At 42.5% G+C, this 12,041-nt stretch overlaps 1 protein-coding gene and 1 long non-coding RNA gene across 9 annotated transcripts in view; one reads left to right on the top strand and one right to left on the bottom strand.

Moving 5' to 3' along the window:
* LOC120437376 overlaps window positions 1-12,041 on the bottom strand; it is a 158,798-nt gene that overhangs the window by 113,197 nt on the left and 33,560 nt on the right. The gene's annotated exons all lie outside the window — the stretch shown is intronic.
* Window positions 1-12,041, top strand: part of neo1a (neogenin 1a) — a 151,694-nt gene that overhangs the window by 133,915 nt on the left and 5,738 nt on the right. For 4 of the 8 annotated variants that reach the window (XM_039607786.1, XM_039607664.1, XM_039607759.1 and 1 more), the window contains exons 17-24: window positions 3,278-3,501; window positions 6,682-6,820; window positions 8,172-8,279; window positions 8,614-8,808; window positions 10,036-10,101; window positions 10,573-10,699; window positions 10,858-11,102; window positions 11,652-11,744. In XM_039607786.1, the coding sequence (XP_039463720.1) occupies window positions 3,278-3,501; window positions 6,682-6,820; window positions 8,172-8,279; window positions 8,614-8,808; window positions 10,036-10,101; window positions 10,573-10,699; window positions 10,858-11,102; window positions 11,652-11,744 (1,197 nt within the window). The remainder of the gene's footprint in view (window positions 1-3,277; window positions 3,502-6,681; window positions 6,821-8,171; window positions 8,280-8,613; window positions 8,809-10,035; window positions 10,102-10,572; window positions 10,700-10,857; window positions 11,103-11,651; window positions 11,745-12,041) is intronic. The other 4 variants (XM_039607819.1, XM_039607744.1, XM_039607845.1 and 1 more) reach the window with 2 other exon arrangements.

Here is a 12,041-nt window from a genome sequence, read left to right as displayed (position 1 = left end):
TTTAAGTAAAGAAAAAAAAAAACCCTTCATCAGGCGAAAGAAGAATATTTTATGCAGCGACAAGTTTGTATGAAGTCTTTCATAACCGACTTCAAAAGAGCCTCATCACAAATGTTCATTATGCAATGTTAGCGTAATGGGATTTTGGCAGACATCAGCACTGACCTGAAATATCCAGCATCAGTCGAACTTTGAGACGCAGTTTTCTCTGTGCTGCAGACTAAAAACAGCCGCAGAATATGGACAGTCCTGTTAGGCTGCCAGCCACACAATTAAAAGTAGGACTTAAGTCCCAATCCAGTGTGCTTGACAAATGATCTTAAAGCGTGAGGCACTGCCAGTTAGACTGCATGTTCGTGGAGTTCACACAGATTATGTGACAGTGTCAGAAGACAGCCAGCCCATGCACCCTGGGGTGTCCCAGAATGTGGGCTGCACCCGCCTCCTTTTCTCAACCAGCCTCCCACCTCTCCGCTCAGCCTTGATCACTCCAGTTTGTCTCTGCTGCAGCACTATTGCACCAACCAATTGAGGAGGGGTGGGATGCTGGATGACATGAATCACGTCAACGTGCGTCGAGGGGGGGTGGCAGCCGGAGTGCGCGCACACACTCGCACGCTGTCATACTGTACCCTTCTCTCTATGAAGCTCTCGCTTCCTCACATCCTCTCACATACACACTCACATACAGAGCTGCGCACACGCAGACCCCCTGTGGTGGCTTTGGCAACCCTTCGTCAGATCCAAACGTTTCCTCTCAAAGCAGAACCAAAGCCCACCACCATCGTCTGCTGCTGCTGAATCCTCGGGGGCGCGTTCCCTTCCTGCCAGTTTGTTCAAGTCGGGATTAAAAAGACAAGCTGACCTACATAGTACTTTTACTTTTGAAAAAAACTGAGGAAAACTTGGTGAACTTAGGTTGAGAAAGTGCTAGGCTGAATACTTTATAATAATACGACGCTTAACTGAAAAGCAGGAAATGAAATATTTCACCTCTATTTCGAAAAGATTTTTTTTTTTTTCACAAGGGCAAGTCAGCCTTTTCTCCTTCACAATATTGAACGCTGTATTCTTCCAGCCTGGGCAAAGAAATGTAGCTTGCATGCCACTCCAAAACCTCAGTGCCTCTCCGCAGCCGCATGAATGCTTGGCGCTTCATCACGCACACACAAACTCTGTGACTCAGTCTTGGGCGTATAATGAGGGCAGCTATGTACAGAGGCGTCAAATGGAGCGAGGCGGAGAGTAGAGGGCCAACAAGTGGACTGAGGAGGAGTGTCATCACGGGTGACGGACCAGCTTTTTCTCCAGTCACAGCTAAACCAAGGACAGAGCTGTGAGCAGTGAATTCACTGGCCACAAGGTCATCTTAAAGTGTTTATCATTCAGCATGATGGCCAGCAGCTGCATGTTGGAGCCTTAGTTTGAACCCCACTCAACATTTAAAAAGATACTAATATTACACTATGGAAGCTTTTACTTAATCACCTCTCAATGGTTAAGTACTAATAATTGTGCACACTGGAGAGACAGTACTATTATGATATTGTTAGTATTCAAGTATTTGTGTTTTTTTACTGAATTATCTATGCATTTCTCCAAAATGTACCACACATACACTCACCGGACACTCGTTTGGTACATCACGCTTGTAATGGTTAGACCCTCTTTCCCTTCAAAACTGCTCTAATTCTTGTTGACACGCATTTGGCAACCATATGTCTACCATGTATCATATTAACATGATGGCATCACACAGTTGCCAATCTGCTGTTCCCCCACCTTTATGACAAATTCTGATCTACCTGTCTGAATGTCGCAGCAGCCGTCAAGGCTCATAAACCTCATGACGTTTTTTCCAGTCCCCTATTGTCCAGATTTTGTGAGGCTATGAGAATTGTTACCTAAGTTTCCTGTTCTTAGTGGAAGGAATGTGTGGTCCTCACTGCTGTGGCCCATCTGCTTTAAGGTTCAATAAGCTGTGTGTTCAGAGATGCTCTTCTGCATACCCTGGTTGTAATCAGTGCTAGGAGTACTGTTACTGCTGCCTTTCTATCAGCTCTCAACTCTCCTCTGATCTCTGTAAACCCTAAAGATTGGCTGTGTGGAGAAAATCCCAGCAGATCAGCAGTTTCTGAAATACTCTGGACAAGCCCGTCTGGCATCATGGGGAGGGGGGGTGTTACCCATTCTGATGTTCAATTTGAACTTCAGCAGGCTCTCTTTATCTTGTCTACATGCCTAAAGGCATCGAGTTGCTGCCATGTGATTGACTGTTTAGATATTTTCATCAGCAAGCAGTTGAGCAGGTGTACCTATTGAAGTGGCTGGTGAGTTTATATCCTAGTATAAAATGACCCATATTAAGTAAAGACACCAAACACAAAGCTGTCTGCCTGAATTTAAAACTTTTTAAGGTGTTGGTCACACATATTTTCAGTTGTATAGCATTGATTGAAAGAGGGACTGCAACTGAAAGTAGGGAGCAACCAACCTCTCCCTCTCGCAACAAGCTTTCCACCTTTGAGCCGCACAACAAAAGCAGCAACATGACACAAACCCTCAACCACAGCCACCATTTGTTAGTGTCTCTCCCCTCTTCTGTGCCTCCAGGCTTCCTTAAATCCTCAATTTTCCTTCTTCAGTTTTCAAGAACATAATGCGCCTTCTCAACGCCACTCTGAGAAGATATTCCAGGGCACTCAGTGTCCCATCTGTTCATCCACTTTGCTTTAAAATGTTGTAAAAGCTCCATGATGTAAACATCTGTAAATGCATTTTGACTCTTTCTTTGAAATGACTGGGTTGACATTAATATGTAACTTTTGGCAGCGGGATTACGGGTGTCTTCTTTCACTCCGGTTTTCCATTTACTGTAATCTTTTCTTAATGAATAGAGTATCTCTTCCTCTCTTTCCGTAGTGCTACAGTTGATAGAGCAGCACATACTGTACTGTAGCTTCTGTAGATTGGTCTTATTGTAGAGGTCAGTGTCTGTTTTTCTAATAGAATCTTCTCTCTCCTTCTTTTCACCCTTCCCAATCCCGTCCCTGTTGAACTTAACCATCCACCTCCACCTCCTACCCCTCCTCCTCCCTCGCCATCGTCCTGCATTTTTAACGCATTAACCTTATTTCTTCCTCTGCGTCCCTCCCCACGTCCTGTTTTGGCTCCACTGTCTGATCCACCACGCTTCTCGTTCCGTTTTAATTTGCTCATTTTAATTTTTTGTGCGCATGCATGTTGGGTTTTATGGCCTGATGTCCTGACCCTGTAGACCCCGATGTTGACCTGTACGACCTCTTACATGCTCCATACACCCCAGTACCAGACCCTCTCCCCATGATGCCGCCGGTGGGCGTTCAGGCGTCAGTGCTGAGCCACGACACCATCAAGGTGACCTGGGCCGACAACTCGCTGCCCAAGAGCCAAAAGGTTACAGATAACCGCTACTACACAGTGCGATGGAAGACCAACATCCCTGCCAACACTAAAGTGAAGGTAAGACATTCTTCTTTCGCATGATTGCATTCAGTTTATCGGATTTACAATTCGACATCAGTTCTCTAACCAAAGCAGGTTTAGTTAGACTTTTATTGGGGGTTTTTTAATCTTTGGAGCTCATTCAGCTGTTTCAGGTTCAGTTCGACGCTTTCAAATTCAAGTAACACGTTTAGCACGGAGAACAAGTCAAATCAGATCGCTGTGTCCAAACATTAGTGATGCAGCTTAATTTAATATAGTACGATTTCAGTTTATTTCTGTGCATCCCTTCAGGGCCCACACTTTCCAGAGAGATGTATTGATGCGCTGAAAATAAAAAGTAGTGTCATATGAGGGCATATATAATTAAGTATTCCCACAGCAGCTCCCAAGCTCAGGGGCAGCATGGTATTTGTACCAGTGTGATGATCTGTTTTCATTCAACCTTTGAAAGGCTATAAAGAGAAATTGATGCTCTGCTCTGCACTTTTATGATAATCAGAACTCAGAACATGATTGGTCGTCCTGCTCGTTAGTGTCTTATATAAAGTTAGCTTTTTTTTTAACAGCTGGATACTGACTAGAAGTCTTTGTTTTATCAATGGCTGGAGTAAACGGTCCTTTAGCAGCTACTTTGTCAAGCAGAAGAGCAGCTGGTGCGTTTGTTTACAGTGCAGCCTCACACACTCATGTTCCTTTCATAAAAACGCCTGTCAGCAATTGGCTTTCCCCCATCTTTCCACAAGCAGCTACAATCCTTTCTGCGCTGGATGAAAATACAAAAAGTTGGTCAGTTACTTTCCTATGAAGTCAGACGTGTGCAACTCCATCGCTCCTTTCAGTTTTAAAAAAGCTGATTCATTGAGATATTAGTTTGAGTTAGCAATAGCTTAACTTAGAATGACTCAGAAGAGCGATCAGCAAAGGGCGAGGGTGAAAGCAAACACTGGATCATATGATGCTGCATTTCCTGTAAAATTTAAATCGAGCAGGTGGTTAAGGCAGATCCCGAAACTAACAGACACTGGCACAGAATTGGATTATTCAATTAATCGTTTGAATGGCACCCTTTGAATGAGTTGAAACAGTTCAAGGACCGGCAGGATTGCAAACGTAAATGGCCAAACAAATAGGCATGAACATGAGAAATGAAAATGGGGGAGTAACAATGTCGAGAGATGTATACAAAGATAGTGAGTGATTGTACTTGAACAGCTCAGCTAAACTAAACTTCTTTTGAGGAATTTAAACAAGCAGATTTTCCTGTGTTAAAAAAAAATTGTTTTGGTTTGTTACAAAATCCTAACAATAGTTCTTCATCAGTGAAGAACACCACACGAGAATCTTACATTTATTTACTGGGATTAGTGTCCAACAGATGCAAATCAAGAGGCACTCTCTCTGAAGAGTTAAAATATTTGTAGTGACTGAGAGCCGAGCCTTGAACAGGCTGTTTGAGATTCCGATTCCAATTCCTGAGCTGCAGCTCAATTATGATGATTACTTATCTCCAAATAATAGAGCGCAGCGGATGTGCATGTGTGTGTGTGGTCCTTGTTTCGTGCATGTGTGCAAACCTGTGACCGAGCAGAGCTCAGATAAAGGCCCGCGTTTACCGATAAATTATTCAACAAGGACGAGGCGAACTGAGAACTAGAAAAAGAGGGCGTAGATCTGACGGTGCATTCTCCATACCGCCACCTCGAAAGGTGTATGCACAAACGTACGCAGACTCTGTATCCGGGTCTTGCACCGGATGCTGGCACCCAATGTTTTTTGTTTGAGGCTTCCATTAAACTGCAAAGGTTTATTGTCACTCAAAGTGAAATGAAGGGATAATTTGAGAGATGCTGTGTTACACAGCAGATTCATTAACACTATGTAAATCCACAACAGTACAGATACATGGAGTACTGCTCAGTTTGCTGCCATGAATGGATGCTTAAAACGGTTTGTGTCACTGAGGCTCATCCCCAAAATCTAATATATTATGTTGTCTATTAGAGAAGCTCTGAAACTTTATAGTGCATCGTGTATGTAAACATAGCTGTACTCAAGAGGTATAGCCAGCTGTAAAGCCTTCACCTTAATGCCTCCCTTAGTGCAAGTCCACAGACACGCTTGTAGATTATTGAAGGGATGACTGCTCTCTAACAGGCTGCATGGTTCTAAAGAACAGGGTGTTTTCATTTCCTATCCTACTGCCCTCTGTTTGACAGCCCCCAGTGGAGAGCTGCACTTCTGCCATAGCACGCAACATTATAGACAGGACACTGGAGAACCTGACTCTCTGCTGCTACGACTACTTTTTTTCTCATGCCAGTTGATCCCAGTGGAGCTCGAGATAAATGTTGCATAACTTCAGATTCTAAATAGTTCACTAGCGCTTAATAACGTATACAGATGTTTTGTAAATGATGCACTCTCTTTGTGGCACTGTGCACTCAGTCCATTGCAAAAGTCTTGAAATAAAACCCCACTTCATGAAGGTTTTAATGTTCAGGATATTAGTTGATGGTTAAAATGTTAATTTATTTTTAAATTGACAGTTTTTTGGGGTTTTTTTGCTTTTGTTGTTTACCTACCATTTACTCTCAATGATGTAAATAGGCCCTGTTTTGGCTGTAACTGTGAGGTTGAATTAATACCTCTTCAGAACAGCTGCAACAAAAACCCAAACATTATAAACACGGAAATTATTGCAGGACTGTTTCATCAGACCTTACTCATTTTAGCTAGGCGTACCTAATAAAGTGAAAACTGAGTCTATTTTGTATAAACATGATTGAAACCATCAAAAGATGGAAGGGATGTGGTTCCAAACAGTGGATAGTGCACGTAATGCCTCGTGAATGTGAATCCTTCACACTGGTAATTTATTTTAGAACTAAAACAGGTCTTACTGATCTGTGGAGCTGGTTTTATACTTGAAGGAGCATTTAAATGATTCTCAAACGCTGCCTTGCTTCAGCTTCTCAGTCGTGAATGTTTTTGTTCTCTCTGAGATTGAAACTTGACGTGTTTAGGGTTTGGATTGTTAGTCAGGAAAACCAAGACATCTGCAGGTGTTATTCAGTTAGTAAAAATCACACAGCTTTATTCTTTTCCCTGCCAGAAAACAGTTTCCAGGGTTGTTCGGCGGCTCTGCCGTCTCACAAACTGATTTCTTGTTTGCCGCCTTTGCTCGTCTTTCCCCAGATGGTCAACACCACCAACCTGAGCTACACGGTGCCAGATCTGAAGCCCAACACGCTGTACGAGTTCTCCGTCATGGTGACCAAAGGGCGCCGCGTCAGCACATGGAGCATGACAGCCCAGGGCACCACCTTTGAGACCAGTAGGAGCACTGCAGACACGCAGACACAAATAACCATGCATAAACACGCACAACACGTACATGAGTACAAAGACACGAACACGACACCTACGGTGTAACGAGCCCCCCGGCTGGCTCAGGAGTGACATTGTACTACTTGCCGACCAAGGAAGAAGGAGGGGCAATGCCTGAAGATTATCAAGCAAGCTGTGACTCCACAGTGTAGTCCAGTGTAAACCATTACAGTCAATGGTATAAACCAAATACAAAGACAGCCATTAACCAAAACAGTGAACAGTAACTAAAATGGAAACTGAGGAAAACTGCAGCAAAGTTGGGGATTAATTGCAGGTGATAATTTAAGGAGAGAAGGTAGGGACTAACCATTTTTCCAAAATGTAATAATATTAATAGAAATACAGTTTATATTAAACTCTGGGCCAGGTGTCTCAGCCTGAAGAGCAGTAACGCTACACACCACGGCCTGGCTCATTCATGGGCTCAAGCTGCAAAATGTATTTTGTTTGGTTAAGCGTCCCTTTCTTTCCTCGCTACTTTTAGATCGTATGGAGCTAAATTCTTGTTACTGTTTTTCTCTGCAACAATAAAAATGATTACTCTGGATTAAAACAAATGTTTTGATTTAAAATACATGGATACAGTCAGTCTCCCTTAAGCTACTTTTGGCTGGTCTTTCATTCAGGAGGGGTAGCCTGTTTGAAAAGCCGTAAACCCCCGTTGTGTGTAGGTTTGTTTGTTTTTTTGTTTTTTTAAAGATTGCTCCATACCTAACAGGTCCTAACAGGTAATCAACTAACAAGCGAACTGTCAGTACCTGTACGACTTTAGCTCTGTGGTTGAGCAGGCAACCATATGGCCAGAAGCCAGTGGCCCAGGTTCGAATCCAACCTGGGGCCCTTTGCTGCATGTCTCCTACCCCCCTCTCTCTGCTTTCCTGTCTCTCTCCACTATCGCTATCAAATAAAGGCAAAATGCCAAAAAAGATAATATTTTAAAAAATAATAACATGCTTTGGTTTTTCTTTTAATAATCTCAATCTTTTAATCTCTTACATAAATATTTTTGAGTTTTCTAAAGGAAAGGTGAACAACGTTTTTATTTCAGCCCACCCAGGGGTTTGTCTCACAGCTGAGGAAATGGATGCTATTGTGTGCGTGTGCATCATAAACACACCCACACAAGTATAGTATATGAAAACTGTTGCTTTTTAGTCCAGCGGGAATACTATCAGCATAAAACTTTCCACATTTTATTTATATCCTGAAGTGAAAGTTAGTAGTAGGAACATGTGCCAACTTTATTTAACCTTCTCATCAGCTCGAACAATGTCTCGTCTCCGTCCCTGTCACAGCTCCCAGCTCCGCCCCGAAGGATGTGACTGTGGTGAGCAAAGAGAACAAACCACGCACCATAATTGTCAACTGGCAGCCTCCCTCTGAGGCCAATGGAAAAATCACTGGTGAGCCCCAGAGCCTCTCTTGTCCTTCTCACAGATTTCTCACTACTTATTACTTTGACCGTTTTGTAGCATCTTTGCACTGCAATGGACTCACATTTAGGTGAAGAATTGATCTGCAGATTATGAATATGTCTGTGAGCTGTCTGATCACCCAGCTGCAGACTGAAATTTTTTGTTTAAAAGTAGATATCCTTCAGAAAAGTATGTAAATACATCACTCATGCTCTCCTGTTGGGGCTCTTAAGAATAAAAACAATATCAGTGATCTTACTTTGCGGAGAATAACACTACATTTTAAACAATCGCTTGTTGTTCTTGGCGTCTTCTTTTGTAGGCTATATCATCTACTACAGTACAGATGTAAACGCCGTGGTCCACGACTGGGTTATCGAACCAGTGGTGGGCAATCGTCTGACTCACCAGATCCAGGAGCTAACGCTGGACACCACCTACTACTTCAAGATTCAGGCCCGAAACTCAAAGGGCATGGGCCCCATGTCTGAGCCCGTGCAGTTCCGCACTCCAAAAAGTAGGTTTATGTGACGCACGTTTTTCATATGGCAGCATTGAGTCAAAGATCCATCAATTAAATAGACGTTTAAGCTCTCTAACAAAAAGAAATGAGGACTGTGAGATGTTTAGTCATCACATAGCTTTATGCATGTGTAAATAGGCAGCTCTTGGCTAACATATACACAGTACACAGCTTCCATAGCTGCCGTTATGTCAGGGCTTTGGGTTAGTCGTGGAGTTATTCTGCCCTCAGGTGTCCAAAAATCAACAAATGCACCTTCAAGATTTTTGTTTTCTTAGACACAGTGACCGTCCTCGGATTGCACCGGCTGATTTATGTGATGTGATGTTACATCACAGATTTTTTCCACAGAACATTCAACACATCATATAAGCTTAAATAAATTTTCTTCCAAACACCTTTGAGCACTTCTTCTATTGCTGTGTGAAACTCGTGAGCTATAACAAGGATGCTTTTCAGACCTTCTTGATTAATTTGGCTTGGGCCGCTAACTGATGAGTCTGCTAAGCAAATGTTGTAGAGAATATTGTAGGTTCAGTTTGTTTCTGCTTCTTACGGCTGATTTGGGTTTTAGCTGAATGTATTTATTAAGCCTCCACTCTTTTTAGAGACTATTTTGTTATTGAATGCTAATATTCAGGACATAAAGTCAGTGTGTGTTGACTGTAGGAAGGTATTATATATATATATGAGTGTGTGTTTTAACTGTATATGTTTTTCAATATACTTTCCTCTAATGTCAGCCTGGTTGTGTCTTTAGCATACTCTGTTTGGCTGCTGTTTGGTTTTCCTACTGGTTTTCCTTCCTATAGTTTTTCCCCTCTCTTCCTCTTCCTCCTCCTCACAATCCCCATCTCTCACTTTATTTCTGTCTCCCTCGCTGCTGTTTTCAGCTAACCACTTTTTTGCTTTTTATTGTCTCTCCCTCTCTGCTCTCCCTTGGCCTGTTAAGCTGAGTCCTCTGACAAAATGGCTAATGACCAAGGTAAACTCGCTCTCCACACTTTATCACTGCTGGACTGCACCCCTTAATGTGTCTCTTTTTCCAAGGACCATCTTCTGCGCTGATTTAAAAAAAAGAAAGAAAGAAAGAAAAACTTAGTCTGTGTGACTGTGCTTGTATAGGTTTTTAGATAATAAACATTTGACAGGCTCTATGTGGTGAAAGAAGAGGCCATTAAAAAGACTTCTTTTTTTTTTTTTTCACCTATCTTGATTCAGCCTCAAATCTCACACCAAAGATGGGACCTTCAGGAAACCAACCTCCACGGGACCCTGTTCCACCAAGTAAGATTATAATTCCTCCTGCCTTATTTAGTGCTTATGTTCAGTTCTCATGTTGTCAGACACTACAGTCATACTGTAACCTGGACAAAGTTTCCCAAAAGTGTCCCCATGACTGAACAATGTAACTCAACCAGCTCTTAGAAATGGTCATAGACTAATAATTTATCACTTAGAGGTGACTTATAAGTAACTATAGCCTCATATTTATTTCAGTACAAATTAAAAACTGTTTATTCTGATCTTGCATTTATTTTTTTACTGTAAAGGAAAGAACCTTGGCATAAATGCATATAAGTCACTAAGCAAATTGTTCCTTTATTTGGCCCATGTTCTGTCACAAAGTTCAGATTGCATCATTTTGTTGCTGTGAGGTCTCACTGATGTTGTTGTTTTTATTTATTTTTTTTTAAAGTTCATACAGACATTAATGCGTAAAAGTTTGTACTCTAACCTTGATTTTCTCTTGCCGAGGAATTAAAGATGGGGAAAATCATATCCTGGTCATTGTCATAATCATCTCAGTGGGAGCTTTCACCATCATAGTGGTGGTAGTGGGGGCCTTCCTGTGCACGCGGCGCACCACATCCCACCAGAAAAAGTAAGACGCGCTGTCCCGCTTTTACATTGCATGCTCTCTTTTTGTCTCTTTGTTATATAGATCTTCTCACTCTGTTTTATTAACCTACAGATCAGCTCCCTCCAGTGTCTTTGACTGTTTTGCCGCTGTCGCTAACAGCTCTGTGTTCTCTCCGATAGAAAACGGGCTGCCTCAAAATCCTCCAACGGCTCTCACAAATACAAGGGGAACTCCAAAGACCTGAAGCCACCCGATCTTTGGATTCACCACGAGAGGCTGGAGCTTAAACCCATGGACAAGTCGCCAGATCCCAACCCAGTCATGACTGAAACCCCCATCCCCCGCACCTCACAGGACATCACCCCTGCTGACAGCGGATTGGAAAGCAACCCCCACCTGCAGCAGAGGCGCAACTCCTACCGTGGTCAGTCTTGCTCAAGGCAGAGACTTAAAATGTGATGTTTTGGGAAAAGAGATCAAAGCGAAATGCCACCCTTGCTGCCTGAGCTTACATGCATAATAACATTGAGTAGACGTCTCTAGTTTGGCTGCAGACAGAAAACTACATTTTAAGAGTGTGACTTAAAAAAACGATGATTTACAGGTAGGAATGAGCTAATATCCTCAGGTTTGCTTTCAGGAGTTTGCTGGAGGAGTCCTGAAGTGTTTCAGATGCTGGTTTGTGTCATGAGTCAACACCTGTTCAATTACTGTTGTTTTCCTGTGATTATCATGCAAAACATTTCATGCTTTTCATGCATGCTGCCCATTACTGGTCATGACGCAGGTTTCTGCAAGTACAGTAAACCTACTCAATGTAACTGTGACATTTAAAGATACAATCAAAACCCAATTAGTGCATTGATTAAGGATCCTGAGATCAGACGGATCGTTAACAAAAGGTGGGAAAAAAAACGACAATCAATAGGGAAGCAGCTCTTTCTGATTGGCTGGTGTCCACCGTACCTTTTAGGCCACGAATCAGAGGACAGCATGTCTACACTAGCAGGCCGACGAGGGATGAGGCCTAAAATGATGATGCCTTTTGATGCGCAGCCGCCTCAGCGTAAGTGTGTGTGTGTGTGTGTGTGTGTGTTTGTGCAGTCGTCAGCAGTCGATTTGGAAACTCCTCACAAAACAATATGGAACTAGAGCACACAAACTCTTAAGTTAACAACTTCCAAATGTTCCTCGTGGTTGTCTAATTAGAAAACATTTCATGCTTCTCGTGACGTGTTAATGTTTCTGGGGATTTTTTTGGTTTAGTGACTAAGCTGACAGAGAATATTGAAGTGTGTGTGTGTCACAGAAAACTGCATGTGTACATCTCATCATCATCCTCATCACCAGTTGGTTAAACATC

Source organism: Oreochromis aureus, linkage group 1 (assembly GCF_013358895.1).
Source record: "Oreochromis aureus strain Israel breed Guangdong linkage group 1, ZZ_aureus, whole genome shotgun sequence".
NCBI classification, from domain to species: domain Eukaryota; kingdom Metazoa; phylum Chordata; class Actinopteri; order Cichliformes; family Cichlidae; genus Oreochromis; species Oreochromis aureus.
This window is presented reverse-complemented; position numbering and strand designations above follow the sequence as displayed.